This window comes from Phaethon lepturus, unplaced genomic scaffold (assembly GCF_000687285.1).
Source record: "Phaethon lepturus isolate BGI_N335 unplaced genomic scaffold, ASM68728v1 scaffold1152, whole genome shotgun sequence".
NCBI classification, from domain to species: Eukaryota; Metazoa; Chordata; class Aves; order Phaethontiformes; family Phaethontidae; genus Phaethon; species Phaethon lepturus.
In genome coordinates this window covers 69,037-84,148 of record NW_010521038.1, presented here as the reverse complement: position 1 = coordinate 84,148, position 15,112 = coordinate 69,037, and the positions used below count along the sequence as shown (strand labels likewise).

The 15,112-nt window shown below is 36.2% G+C and overlaps 1 protein-coding gene across 1 annotated transcript in view; it reads left to right on the top strand.

Annotated features, from left to right (window-relative positions):
* Nucleotides 1-644: 644 nt before the first annotated feature.
* LOC104628860 (DNA primase large subunit-like) overlaps nucleotides 645-15,112 on the top strand; it is a gene marked incomplete at its 5' end in the record, with an annotated part of 55,804 nt that continues 41,336 nt past the window's right edge. Inside the window, 3 exons of the mRNA XM_010297576.1 lie at nucleotides 645-712; nucleotides 8,121-8,193; nucleotides 9,322-9,507. Coding sequence (XP_010295878.1) covers nucleotides 645-712; nucleotides 8,121-8,193; nucleotides 9,322-9,507 — 327 coding nt within the window. The remainder of the gene's footprint in view (nucleotides 713-8,120; nucleotides 8,194-9,321; nucleotides 9,508-15,112) is intronic.

Here is a 15,112-nt window from a genome sequence, read left to right as displayed (position 1 = left end):
CAGTGAACTATTATTCTGTAATGGCGTGACGTGTACTTGTTGATTTATAGACTACTAGGTTTATTTTTTTCAGAAAAAGTTTAATGTTTTAACTAGTCATATGAAACAGTTACAAGAAAAAAGTATGTATTTAGTTTAGAACAGTCAAATTACAAAACACAGGTTATGCTCATTTGGAAAAACAACAGTGTACACACTCAGAAGCATGTCTATATAAAAGTCATATAGTGCTAAATGTTCTGTAAATTTTTCTATACAAATGTAAACTGTATAAAATATGGCTTAATGGACTATATTTGTATTATGTGACTGCTAGAAGGCTGTCTAGGTAGAATATTACTTCTAGTTCAAATATATTTGGAAAAAAGTATACCACTTTCAATGGTGTCTTGCTATGTAATTCAAGTAACGCTGTAATTTTATAAAAAATGTTTTTCACTGTTTGACTTTCTTAACTTGTAAATATTTCTGCAAACTTCAGATTTTTGGAAGGTTCTGCTTAGGTGTTTTTAATAGGAGAAAGGATGTCTCATCAAATGTTGTGTAAAGTTGTAGCAACTCGGGGTCAATTGTTATTTCCTGCTTTGTGCTATCAATTATTTGAAGCTAATATTTTATTAATTAAGCTTCTGTTTTTTTTCTAGCTGACAGCACGATCACTGCCTTCCATACAGTCTGATGAGAGACTACAACCGCTGCTTAATCATCTCAGGTAGCATAAACTGAAAGCTTGAGCGTATTCTTTCATACAGATTAAAATAATTTTATTAGTGGAATGTTTTAGCTACATTGTTTTTCAGACACCTCATCTTGTGTGATTGGCTTTGACTGAAAAAAAAAAAAAGCCCTGAAATTATCTTCTCAGCTCTGAAATTATCTTCTCAGCTTAACAAAAGCTTTGTAAATGACATGAAACATAACTTACAGAGCTGGTGTTGCTTCTAAGTAACAAGAAAATATTTGTAGCTTTTATAAAAACATTTTTTTATAGTAAGTGCAAAGTTGTTAAGCTTTGTTATGAACGAAACAGATTCCAAATTACACTGCTGAGAGTATGGACTTCCTTGTTGCAAATATTTTATGCTCTATGATCTTTTTGGAAGATTTCTCTGTCACTGTCATTGATGAATGGAGTCCTATTTTCTTCTTTTAATGGACCTAAGGCGAGAGCGGAAAATGTGAACTGTTAAGTGGGCTCTACAACACAGCTGAAATAGTCTGCCTCTCTCTTAGTAGTATATAGTACATAGAAGCTTTCTACTCTCTTTAAATGTGCTTGGAGATGAATAACAACTAAAAATACTTTTCTGACTTTCTTCAGGTTAAGTATAGGTCTGGTCTCTTTCTTGTATACGTGATTGCTTTTTACTATATATTGTTTGTGAGAGTTTTCTTACTATGGTAGTACTCTGGAGGACAAAGACCATACAATTAGAGGGAGATGCATTGGCTTAGAATCATTGAATAATTTAGCTTGGAGTGAACCTCTGGAGATCGTTTAATCTAGCCTCTGCTCAATGCAGATCTGGTTAGATTGGGTTGCTCAGGTATTTATTCAGTTGAATTTCTAATATCTTTAAGGGTAGAAATTTACTTAAATATTGAATGTCAGTAGTGAAAGCTCTGTTTTTGAACACCTACAGCTTTGCATTAAGAGCACTGAAATGATGTTGGATGAATTGGAAGTGGAAGCAGTGAGGCTCCATCACGACAGCACTACACCTGGATTAGGGTGCAGATCTAGTTAGCATGCTCTTTATTTCCTATGGTGCTCTACTGTTTCAGACATCTGTACCCAAAACTTGACATTTTATTTTGATTAAAAAAAAAAAATTCTTGTTTTTTATTACGTAGGAACAGTTTTATGTTTTATTACTTTTCGTGTAAATCAGAATAGGAAAAATAGCGTTCATTGTATCTCTGCTTATTTACATATGATTGAATTTTGTTCAAGAGCAATGAATGAAAAAAATATTGCAGTGTGACTGTTACGTAGCCGGTTAGAGGATACTTCTGAATGCCACTAGCCTTCCATGTTTTTATTACTGTACATCTTACTGGGATTTTAAAAAATATGCCTCAGTGGCTTATCTTTCTCCATTTGAAGGTAAAGAGCAATTAGGTTAGCTTTTTATAAATTGTGCTCATAGTAATTACTGAGAAATTTTAAATTTCTTTTGATATGCTATGGATCCATGTAAGTGGATCAGCCTTCAGCATCACAGCAACCACAATCTTTTCTCTGTGTTTTTTGTTTTTTTTTTTAAAATATGGGAAAAGGAAAGGTTGCCAAAAAGCTAGTTTAACATCAGCTGCTTTGACAGGGATACTGTATCCTACATTTATGCAAAAGGTATTTTTTGAACATTCTTATGTTAACTTGTACAGGTAAATTACTTTCATTTTGCTTTTGTAAAAACAGAAAGACCGTTCGCAGTACAGTTTTTCACCAGTGGAAAAAACTACAGAAATGCTTCCAAGTTGCCTTTTTGGAAGTTCCTTTAAAATAGATAAAATACGTCAAACCTTACAACTTGACAAACAAGCTCTGGCAATGAACAGACAGATGACCAAATAGGTCATCTTTGATTTCTGTGAATCTGTGATTCTCTGTCTTCATTGTGTGAATTCTTGCAGCAGTATTTTATTTTTGGCATATGTCAATAGAGCTTTATCAGGGGAGGAAAAGCTTAGATAGAAACGTGTGAAAAGAGCATACAATTGAAGGTTACAGAGCATTGTTTGGTTGTTAATGCCCCACACATTTTTGGCAGCGATTCATATTTGCTTGTGACTTTTAAGTTAGCAAGTCCTCAGAAAAGGTCATTTTACTGTGGATTATGTCTGCATAGATATTTTAATCCATGCCCATTTTTTTAAACAGACATAATGTGAATTTTGTAATTGGACTGTTCTGGACTGAATATGTATTTTATCTGTGACTTAGGTCCTCTTTTTGTCCTATTCTGTTTCATTCGTGCTTTCTAATACTAATTTTACTAGACCAAAAAAAAAAGAGAACATTTTTAGTTAAAATGTTAAAATATTTGATGAAACATTGTGCCTAGGGATTCATATGCTCACAGCAGGCTACAAGGAGATTTAAATTGCTAAAACTTTACCAATTTAATAGAAATGGAAACTTTATGTTTAAATGCATACTTCTGCAACTAAATGCATACAGTTCTGCAACTCCTGCTTTCAAAGGAGTTTTTATGGGTTTTGTGATGAAATTACAGGGTTGTAACTAGCAGGAATAATTTCAAAGATAGACAGAAACTGTCGTATGTAATCCCATCAAACTACTATAGGAGTCTGCCTGTACATGAATTATAAGGAGAAGCTGAGTTGACTTTAGTCAAGTCTGGTCAAGAGGAGGCTTAGGGGTGATCAACAGCCTACAAGTCTTTGAATGAGAAACATCACGGTATTGAAATTCTTGATGGTGCCAGAGGGTATAAAAAATGACAGTGGTCACATATAGCAGCTTGGGAGGTTTAGATTGGACTTTAGGAAAAATGTCTGTGCTAGAATGATAGTGCAGTAGACTGCCCAGAGATGTGGAATCTTGGTTCGTGGAGATTTTTAGGATTCAGCTGCAGCTCACCTGACTAGTGTTGGCAGTAGTCCACTTAAAGTGGGGTGTGGTACTAAATGTTCTTCTAACATCCTTTACAATCAACATTTATATGATTCTGTTAATCCTGTCTTCAAATGATAGCTCATAAGGTTGATACAGAAACCAAGTGTTTTGCAAGACTGGATTTTTTTTAATGGATAACAAAATACTCATGCAGACATGTTCACCTTTCTCACTTACGCTCATCTCACAAGCAATCAAAGAAGAATGCACACCTTAATGGCTGTTTTTTTACTATCTTCAACATTTACAAAGTGCCCTTCATATCCTTACTCATGTAAGTCTCAAGTACCATAGTAAATCTCATTATCATATATCTGAGTGATACAGTATTTATCAGAACTGTCCTACAGCTGTTTATTGAAAGCCATTCTTGGAATGGGATGGGAAGCCATCCCATTCTTGGAAACATTGACATAGTAGAGGTTTCTTCTTGGTCAACAGTGATGTGAATGTATACATTGATCCTTAGTTGCAAGATAAGTTTAGAAAACCTATGGTAACTAAGATTTTGGATATTAGAAAAACAGGTTGTGAGTGATTGAGTTAGGCTGGATGGAGAGAGACAGGAATTTATATATGGAGGTAAAATAAAACTGGTTTTATGTGAAAAGTGAAGACATTGCTGCTTGCATTCCAGTAAACCACAGAAAGAAATTATGAAGAATTACAGAGGTTTCTGGGTAAGAACCTCGATCAGGAAGTAACCTCAGAAGCTATGTGGAATAAAAGAAAGGATGAGTCCAAAATAAGAGCTAAAACTGGAAGCAGTTTTAAAAATAGGAAAAGAAAGCAAGGGTGATGACAAGCCTGGCTGGCTTGTGTTGTAATTTGGTTTCAAACCAGTGGTAGGAAGCTGTCTGGCAACATCTAATTACATGAAAAAATGAAGACCGCTGTTCATAGAGCAAAGGATAGTCTTAATTTCCACCCCCTCCCCCCAAGGTTGTTCAGACTTTTTTAATAGAAATGTAGATAAAATAATGGCGATCCGTGCAGAAAGTAGTGTGATTTTCTTGTGATGGAATCAAGGGACCTGGGGAATCTCTGCTGCAGAAAATCGGAAGACCTGGCACCTAAAATTGCAAACCCAAAAGCTCTGGTCCCTTGAGCTCCTTGGGACAGGAATCCAGCAGTTTAGCTGCCAAAGGCCACATGACTAGTGCCAGCTTCTTTATGTGCTAGTTCCAATCTACCACATATTTTGGATAGATAAGGCATACTCTTTTTTCAGAGCATCACCTTTGAAGGCAGTTTGTAGGGTTCAGCTCTTTGGTGAGTGGTATCAGGTATCAAGAAACTTTGACCTTGCAAAGGTCATATGCTGCTTTTTAATGTAAAAATAAGGAAACATTTATGAAAAACTTTTCCTGTTTGCTTACCATACTGAGATTATTTGAGCTTTTCAGAGTCTGAAAAGCATAATTTCTTCTTCTCCTCTCCCACCCTCTTCCTAGGCATTGCGTTTTCTGTCCATGCAGTAGAGTTTTCTACCAAGTCCAGACGTAATGGTCAGCAAGATTCAGAGAGTATGTCCTCTTTAGCATTAACTTCAGAAGTCTTATTTTGGTCGCTTATTGTATAGGAAAACTTCTGTGTCTTCTCTTTGGACCTCCTCTTCCCAGGCCAATCCTTTCTATGGATGCTAGGAAGAAGTGGTTTTCTTTAGCTTAGCAATTTTTTTCAGTATTGGTATGACTCTAATGAATATTATAGAGTACAGGCAGATGATCTGAAGTGATTATGGGAGAGCAGCGTAAGAAGCTACCAGCACTCATCCTGGGATCACAGAATCACTAAGGTTGGAAAGGACCTTTAAGATCATCAAGTCCAACCATTAATCCAGCACCACCATGTCCCCTAAACCATGTCCTGAAGCGCCAGTGTGACAACTGACTGAATGGTCATTTTCCTAACTGATTCTTTTACAAAATAAAATGAAGTTGCATAAGCAACAGCTGTTTTCTGTTGTTCTGTGCTTCAATTATGATATTTTTGGGACTGTGTTTTTTGTTGTGTTTGTAGTTTGCCTAAGTAAAGCGATGCAGATCTGATTCTACAAGGAAATTTAGATCCTTCTTTATAGAATCAGTAGTAATAGACATACACAGTTCAAGTACTTTTATTTATCTATTGTTGTGTATTGAAAAAAAAAATCTGTTAAGTACAGTAAGCTTGCCTAGTGCTCCAGTGTGTGTCAAAAATAAGACTAAGGAACGAATGAATGCATGTGTAATTAAACAAATTATTTGTACTGTAGTAAAATCAACCCAGCTATATGTTTTTTACACTTTACAGTATTGAAATGTCACAAAATAATCTGTAGCACAGAGTATCATCATTTAGCTAACTTCCTTTTTTCTGGACTTAATGTCTATATGCCTTCAGAAGATTTAAGACATGATCTTTTTAAGTTACTTGCAAAATCCCTCTTGCACAAAGAAATTTGTTCTTACCCAGAGTTTGCAACCTGATTTTTGTATCCAAAGCCCCTGTTTGCTTTATTGTTTGCGGTACTGTCAAATCTTGAGTTTGGTTGGGTTCTCCTGTAAGCGTTTCTCTTGGCCTATTCTGCAGCCCTGCATATATCCTTATTCAAGAAGCCTTTATATTTAAAAGTAAAGCTGGGCATTAGATGGTTGTATTTGATTTGAAATTACTTTGGTGACAATGTCTACGTGACTGTCTCTGCTGTAGTGTAGGGTTTTCTGAATTTAGCTTAAGTACCGGAAGTAGCTTTGTTGCAGTATGAATGAAAGATGAGGCAGCACATGCAAAGTCCTGTGCTATTTTGGCTAGACAGCTACTGTCAGCTACAGGAGTTAATACGTGTTTGTATATGTCAGTACTGCAGTTAAAGACTTCCCATCTTTTTATTGGTACCCTTAAGAGTTTTTGAGTTTTTCTTCTTCCCTCACAGTAGATGTAGCAAAGTAGAAGAGGTTCTTGATTACTGGAAAAAAGCAAAAGTGAACCCTGCCTTCACAAAGAGTAAGGAGAAAGATCCATAGGCTGGTCAGCCTCATGTCAATTCCAGACATATGAAGGACAAGAAGGTGATCCTGAGTGTGGTCAGCAAGGATTTGTGAAAGGGAAATTATGCTTGACCAATCTCATAACTGGTCATTTTATCATAGAAGGCTCAATGGATGGGGGCAAAGGGGGTTAGCAGTGGATGTTGTTTGTCTTGACTTTAGCAAGGTTTTTGACACTGTCTCTTGTAACGTCTTCATTGACAACTGATGAAGTATGGGCTAGGTAAATGGACAGTGAGGTGGACTGAAAACTGGCTGAAGTGCTGTGCTCAAAGGTTTGAGATTCAGACCAGCTGGAGGCCAGTCACTACTGGAATACCTCAAGGATCAATACTGGCTCCTATATTGTTTAGCTGCTTCTTCAATGTACTAGGTGATGGAACAGAGTGTGCACTCAGTAGGTCTCAGATGATACAAAGCGGGGAGCAATGGTTTACACCAGATGGGTGTGCTGCCTTTCAGATGGACTTGGACAGGCTGGAGAAATGGGCTGAAGATGAACCCTGTGAAGTCAAATACCAAGTCTTGCATCTGGTGAGGGATAACCCCATAGGTAGAGGGCTGAACGCCTGTGAAACAGGATTGCAGAAGAGGACTTTGGGGTCCTGGTGGACAACAAGCTGACTAGGAGCCACTAGTGCACCCCTGAAGCAAAGCAAGCTTCCAGTCTCTTGGGTGGCATTAGGAAGACCACTCCCAACAGGTCGAGGGAGGTGATCCGTCCCTTCAGCACTGGTGAGGCCACATCTGGAGGACCATGTCCAATCCTGGGCTCCCCAGTACATATGAGGAGAGGCTGAGAGAACTGAGATTGTTCAGTCTGGAAGAGATAAATTTCAGGAGGGTGTGTGTGTGAATCTTATCAGCGCGTATAAACAGATGTCTGATAAGGGGGAGTAAAGAAGAGTGAGACTCTTCTCAGTGGTATCCAGCGATAAGCCAAGAGGCAATGGGCACAAATGGATATACAGGAAATTCCACTTAAACATAAGAAATAACTTTTTTACTGCCAGGGTGGTCAAACACTGGAACAGGCTGCTCAGAAGTTTCTGTGCTTGAAGATGCTCAAAATCCAGCTGGTTGACATGCTAAGCAACCTGCTGTAGTTAACTCTGTTTTGAGCAGGGGATTGGACTAGATGATCTTCAGAGGTCTCTCTTGACCTCAACAGTTGCGTGATCCTGTGACCTGAATTCTGAATGACCCCTCACTACTCCTTTCAGATAAAAGGAGGGAGGATTTCCTTACTGTGTTGACTCTAATCTTGGTTTTATAAATCTTAATTACTTACACAATTGTCAAATACTGTTTTCTTGGTTTTGCCTGATATAAAGTATTTGCAGTCCTTAATTGGTAAAATAATTTCTTTCTAAATTTGTAAACTTAAAAAAAATATATTTTTTGACAGGTTTACATGATGCTGTACTGTTTACTTTGTTTTTCAGCCATTCTTACATTGGCCCAGATTACAGCGTGCAAAAGAACACTGGAAAAATTTCTCTAGAACAGATAGATGCTGTAAGTCCTCTGTGTTTATTGGGTTATATTGTATGATGATATGTAACTTCTTAAATTCAAGTTCTGTATGTACAGACAACATGTAAAGCCTTTATCTTTTTTGATTCATATTTTCTTTGTAACTCTTGAGAACTACTTGAATTAAATTGTGATAAAGTTTAAAATGGAGCAGAATTAACTGCAAATGCATCTAATCAGGATTTAGACTAGAGCTATAATGAATTGCTTAATTTGATGCTTAATTTTGTGTACTTTCACAAATACCTAACAATTATAAACAGAGTTTAACAAAATTTTCTTAATAATTTTGCAACCCATGATGTTTCGTTTATGATTATTGCTTTGCAGTGTTAGTCTTTTCAGTGCTCTTTTTTGGACTTTTGACTTACAGGAGGGATTTTCAAAATGAAGAAGTAAATAAAGTGGATTCTAAAACCACATCAATGGTGTAAAGAGAATTGAAAACACATTCCAACTCTTTTATCTCAACTTCAGAAATTGTTTGTGCTTTCACTGTCCATCTTAACCATGACAGTGTTCCTTTGGTAGTGAATTCCATGGCATGACTCATATGTTAAAAACAAAAATTCAAGGCCCAAGTAAACTTGAATGTTACAATTTTTTTACCTCTGCAATCTTGCTTTATAAGAAATAGTATTCTTCGGGGAAAAAACCTGCAGATCCATTGCAATGGATTTTACTCCTGCTTGGAGTTTTTCAAAGATGTTTAAAAAAACTCATCCCCTCCCTCAACCCCCCAAAACTCCAGCAAAGCTTAGAATGACATTCCAGAAGCTAAAATAAGGAAGAAGCAGGAAACATTATAATGGAACAGTGGATATATTTTTCCTGAGAGCAGTTAAACCTGTGTTACTTTGTAGCTGAAGATAGTCTGCTAGTATCACCTGTATTACTCTGTCCTTTGGATTTTGTTCTTGAGATGGTTATTGGATTTGATAGTTTATGGACACAGTTGTGTTATCATCAGTGCCAAGGCTCTCTGCACATGCATATCTTTTCTTCCAGCCATTGGCATTTTCAAGTGGAGCTAATTAATAATCACAATAAGCATATGTCCTACAAATTAAATTATCAGTATGCCTTAAACATAAACTTTTCTCTCAACAGCTTTCTGTGAAGTCGTTCCCTCTTTGCATGCGCCAGTTGCACAAAGCCCTACGTGATAACCATCACCTCCGTCATGGAGGCCGTATGCAGTATGGACTGTTCTTAAAAGGCATCGGCTTGACTCTGGAGCAGGCACTGGAATTTTGGAAGAAAGAATTTATCAGAGGAAAAGTGGATGCAGACAAGGTAATTCAGCAAATTAAAAATACCTAAATATGTGAATGTGAGGATGTAGGTAATGTGTACATTGTGCTATATATTTGGATAAATGCTTGTTAAAGTAGATAATTAGTCAAAAGACACAGTAATGTCTTTTAAGGGTGGAGTTTTTTTTCTCTCTTTGCTTATGATTTTATTCATTTTGTTGGTCATCCTCTTGAAGCATGTGGAAAAAGGGCAAGCTACAAAGAGGCTTTTTGTAGATGGGGACTAGAAAAATTTTACTTTACCACTAAACCACTAGGAAACCGATGTCCTTTATGAATGCAGGTACTATGTGAATAAATTAATTCACCAAGCAGGTAGGTGACCACAAATCAGCACTATCTGAAAGGCAAGGTTAGCCTTTTTTGGTGGTTAATTAAAAAAAAAGAAAATTGGACAGCTGTGTGTGAGGTGAGCTTGCTTTAGTAAGTTTACAGTCTAAGAATAAAAGAAGAAACTAGAGGTGAGTGAAGACAGAAGAATATGTTCAAGAAAATAGTGAGAAAAAGCTGTTCAGTTTAATAGGCAGTATTATTGACCTATTAGTCATTGGTCTAACCCTTGCTAATATTTTTGAGAGTATCATGAGTGAGGAAAGTGTAACATACCTGTGCTGTCTCTTTGAGAGCATGAAAAATGTATGCTAATTTTTGGAGGTTTGTGACCTGCTCCTTACCTTGAACAGCCTAGGTAGAATCAAGCAGGCTTCCTCTCTTACCCAGCTCTGCCTGGCCTGTGGTATGTGTTAGAGCAGATGTTTCAGAGGTTATGTCAGTTTTGTTTGGACTGTGATACTTTGCATCTAATATTGTGAGATGTCAGCTTTGCAGGGTACTATGAAGCAGTACAGTATGCAGTATTTGGTAGACAGTCTCTTGTTAGCTTAGGTTCTCTGGGATGTGGCTATTTATACAAGATACAGGACAAAAAGTATTGCTGGCTACAATGAGTTATGGTATATGTGTCTCAAGTCAGATCAACTCGTCTGCAGGTTTTTTGTGAAGAGGAAAGGGATTTGAAGGTATGATTTGAATGAGTACCTAAAACTCTGTAAATCTAGCTCCTTAAATTAGATATGATTTAAGAGGAGATACCTACTTTGTTAAAAAATGAAATCCAAAATGTATTCCCTTACAAAGGTTTCAAGAAAAGATTCGAAGAGAGGTAATAACTTAAATTTTGCAGTTGAATGCCAATTAATTACTAGTTGAATTCATGAAAATACAAACTTTTCAGTTGCTGTTTCCTGTGCTTAAAGGAAATTGAAAGAATAAAAACAAGCTGTCAGAAACAATAACAATGTAAATATATACATTTCTTATTTCTGTTTTAAAAAAAAATTGTATGGACAGGTTCAATTCCACCTACTTGTGCTTTGACCCTGGGTGCATGCACATGTATGAAGACATGTATGCACCTTAATCCTGTTTTCAATCATAGGGTTATGACTTTCTACTATAGCATCTCTCTTGATAGGCCCTAGAAATAAATGAAATTTTATGATACTGTGTTTAACTTCAAATGTTAGAAAGCATATTGTGAACGAAGTAGGGGGTTGTAGTTATTATATTTTTGACGAGGAGGCTGCTATTTCCATGTAACTTTCATTCTTCTCAAGTTCTAGATAACCAACTTCAAACTTGAGGTGAAAAAAAAAGCAGCTGATTTTTCACACATGTAACTAAAGTCAGTGACCTGTGGTATTTAACAGTAAAATGTCATATAATGTTTAATGTCCTGAAAAAATGAAGATTAATACAACTCTTGTTAGTACTTTCTTCTTTTAACATTTTTATTTTCTGACGCTCATGCCATTGTTCCTTTCCTGTAGTGGAGATAACTATACTGTTTTGTCTTACTGGAGAATTGTGAAGGTACATGCATGATACTTGCTAAAGACTGAGGTTAATTATTCGCTGTGGTATTGCAATGAGGGACTGTTCTATTTGCTGCAAATGGTTATGGTTTCAAAATTGTGTGTTCACATTCGTCTTTAATGGCTGTAACACTTACGCCAGTTCTCAATCCTAAGAATTCTTGGCACACAACTTCAGTCTTCAGTAGGAAGGAAGCTACCTTGAACACAGTGGTGCGCTGGAGTGCCTACCACCAAGCTAAGTGTAGGAACAAGGAAAATTTGCACCAAAAAGAACTCCTCCTGTGCTCTGAATCACTGATGTGGACATACCGCAGGGCTCATTGATAAAAACATTGTTGAAAAGTTTGTAAGACACAATATTTTACCTTTAGAGAGAAATCTGTAAAGTATATTGTAAATGAAGCGTGAAACCATGTATTCAGTGGAAAAAATAGAATAGTGCCCACAAAGAAAGCACTGAAACTGGTAGAGATGCTCTGTTGGGGGTGGGGAATGATCATGTACTGGCATGTTCACAACAAAGACAAATGCAGAGCACAAAAGAAAACTTTTTCTTTAGGCTCTGTAATTGAAATTGCTCTGCAAATTGCTAAGCTTGGAGTGCCTAAATGGTAAATTATTGTTGTTCAGATGATAGGATCAACTGCCAAATGGTGGTAGATGTGTTACTTCTGACTGAATGGTTATGCCAGTTGACTTCATAACCTCAGTGTTACTTTAAGGTTGATTTGTTTTTTCTATAAAATGTAATCTTACTCTAAACATTCTACTCCAAACAGATATGAATTTCCATAGATTCTTTCACACCCTGTTCTTGTTGCTTAAAAAATCCATCACCACCCCCAAAAAAAGAGGGGAGTAACTCTAGTATGCTTTTACAATACTTGAAACAAGCAAGTAATAAGATGAAGATGAATCAAGATGAATTAAATATTTACATTACAGTTGTAAAAATGCTCTAATAGTTCAAAATAAAATCCTCTTACAGCAGAGCTTGTTACTTGACTTTTTGTTTTCAGATCTATTTGTATGAGTAGTCTGTGAATGTGAAATTAGACTTTGAAAGATGATGCGGTGTTTAGAACAAAGAAAAGAATGAAAGCTGGTTCATTTTCTTTAAGGTATTATTCAGTTACTTCTTTAGCTAATAGTCTGGAATCAAGGTTTTGATACAAATGGATGACTTTAAGGCAACCCATCACTTTCTGCTTTCCTTTGCTACAGAAATACTTGTGAGATATATTCCTTTTCTTAGCAGTATTTGGTGCATGGTGGTATGAAATGCTCTCTTCTAGTACTCTGATTATTTACCATTTTTTACAGAAAAGACAGTTGATAGTTGTGCGCTACTGTGTGGAAAAGTAATTTCCTTGATACTGCAATTCAATATTGCATTGATTTTTATTAGCTATTGAAGTACATCTGAAAATTGTCCAAGAGTTTGGTTGCTTTTTTTTTTTTTAAAGATCTCCCAAACTTAAGAGTTAGAAAATTATTCTGACAGCAGAACAGCTTTTGTGTCCTTGTGACTTCTTACTAAGAACGAGACATGGCTCTTTAGCCCCCATGTTCAAGGACTCTTTCCTGGGGCATTAAGGCTAGTAAAGCCTCCTCTTCCTGACTTTGTTTTCCAAATCATCTTACTGCAGTTTTGTATGGCTTCTTGTTTTCTGCAGCAGCTGATCAGTTGTGATGCAGCAGTGAGCAGGTTGTTTTCCAGTTGTCAGAGGTTCCTGTCTGAGATGTGCCTCCTCATCCCTTCTTGCTAGTGAAGGTCCTCATGAGAGACATTTTCCTGGAAGAAGGAAGAGGAAAGTTTACTCAGACTTAATCTTGCTCAGGGTCTGTGACTGGTAAAGAAGGAAACCCTTCACAATGAAGCTTTTGAGTTTCACTTGACTATTAATATATTCTAGATGTTTCTTCCACACATGATGATCATGTATGAAACTGAGGACAGCCGACTTGCTAGCCATATTCTGCATCAATATGCAAAGGAATATATCTCCTGCTCTGTTAAGTGATGAAACTTTCTGATGGGTATACATCCAAATGAGATAGTTCCAGTGATTTGATTTTCCTGGCTCTTCCGTTTCTTTTCCAGACTATCTTAGGAGGTCTTTGAATCTGGGATTCAGGATTGAGGCTTTACTTTGATTGCAAACGGCTGGTCATGAATGTTTCTACCAGGGCTATCAGAAAGGACTAGAGACCTCCTGGGGTCCTTTCCAGCCTGAATTATCCTGTGATTCTGCATACAGGTCAAAGTACATTTTTGTGAGGGCCAGCCACTAGAGGGAGACAAGATCATACGGAATAAACAAATAAAACATGTAGATGTAAATTAGAAGTGCTTATGCTGTAATGCTTTGTAGGTCTATACAGTTATATTATGAAAAACCCCGTGTATTTAAATAAAAATAGAAATAGGCACTTGATAATCTGTAGGGCAGTGCTTTTAAGCACACACAACTATCCCCAGTGCAATTTATAATGCATGGGTGATGTGGTGGTTCTTTACAACAACCTCCACCTCCTTAAATCTCCATGAATGTTTTCTTTATCAGTCAATTGGTTACGTTTGCTTTTGGTATTTTACTTTCTCATTTGTTTGAGATTTGGGGGTTGATTTGCAACTAGGTTCTTTTTTTACTTGCCCTTTTATATTGGATAAAGGTGCCTACTATTTTGGGAACATATTTTGATTCATAAATCAGAAAAGGATCTTTATTCTGTCTATTTATTGTTCTATCTTTTTAATTATAATTCTCTAATTGAATGTAATTTGCTAGTCTTATTCTTGAATTATTTGAACTTTACAATTCTGCAGCCTGGAGTGACATGTTGAACAGCAAGCCACAATATCTAACATCTAAGAGATAACAATATAATTGAAATTCCTCTATACAGATTAAAATGTACATCAGTGGTACTGTAATGCAAATATGTGGCTAGGCTTGAATTCTCCTGAGATCAATAAAGGCTACTATAGAACTTGAAGAAAACGTTTGTGCTCTTCTAGGATACAAAAAAATGTAATAAAAGTGCAGCATATATTACCTGTAAAATCGTATCCCCCTGAAATCTGTAGAAGTGGAAGAGTATGTCATGATAACAAAGCATTAATGTAGTTAAGCATATTGCTTTTGCTTTCATTAGTTATCAGGGGACTAGGTAGTCAAGTTCTTGATTAAATTGTATTTTTGTGTTAAACTTATCATAAAATGAAACAGAATTTTTTTCTTTCCACCAGTGACTGTACAGATTAGCTTCAGTAGAACCACTTACTATCTATATTTCTCTTTCATTATTTGGAAATTATCATTTCCTACTCTAGTTGTAGTGGGATAGAAAAGTGAACATTAAAGATTTTGAGTGAATAATTTTTATATATTCTGTATTGGCAAAATGACATTCTATTCATAACTTCATTATATGTTGAATGGCTATGCTTACGTAGTATAACTGAGCATAAAGAAAGTCAAAATACTTTTATGATATGTTTCCAAATGTTTTTTTGTATTCTACAAAGTTAGCTCTTGAAATTTCTTTAATAGCAGGCTAAAAGTGTTTTGTCAGAAGAAACAAGAAAATGCTTTTTCATTTACATGACTCATTTTGATTTGCAAACTTACTATTGAATTTACATTAAACCTTGAAATGCAAGTTTGAAGAAAAAAATGGTAATGTGCAATTGTTATGGGGGTT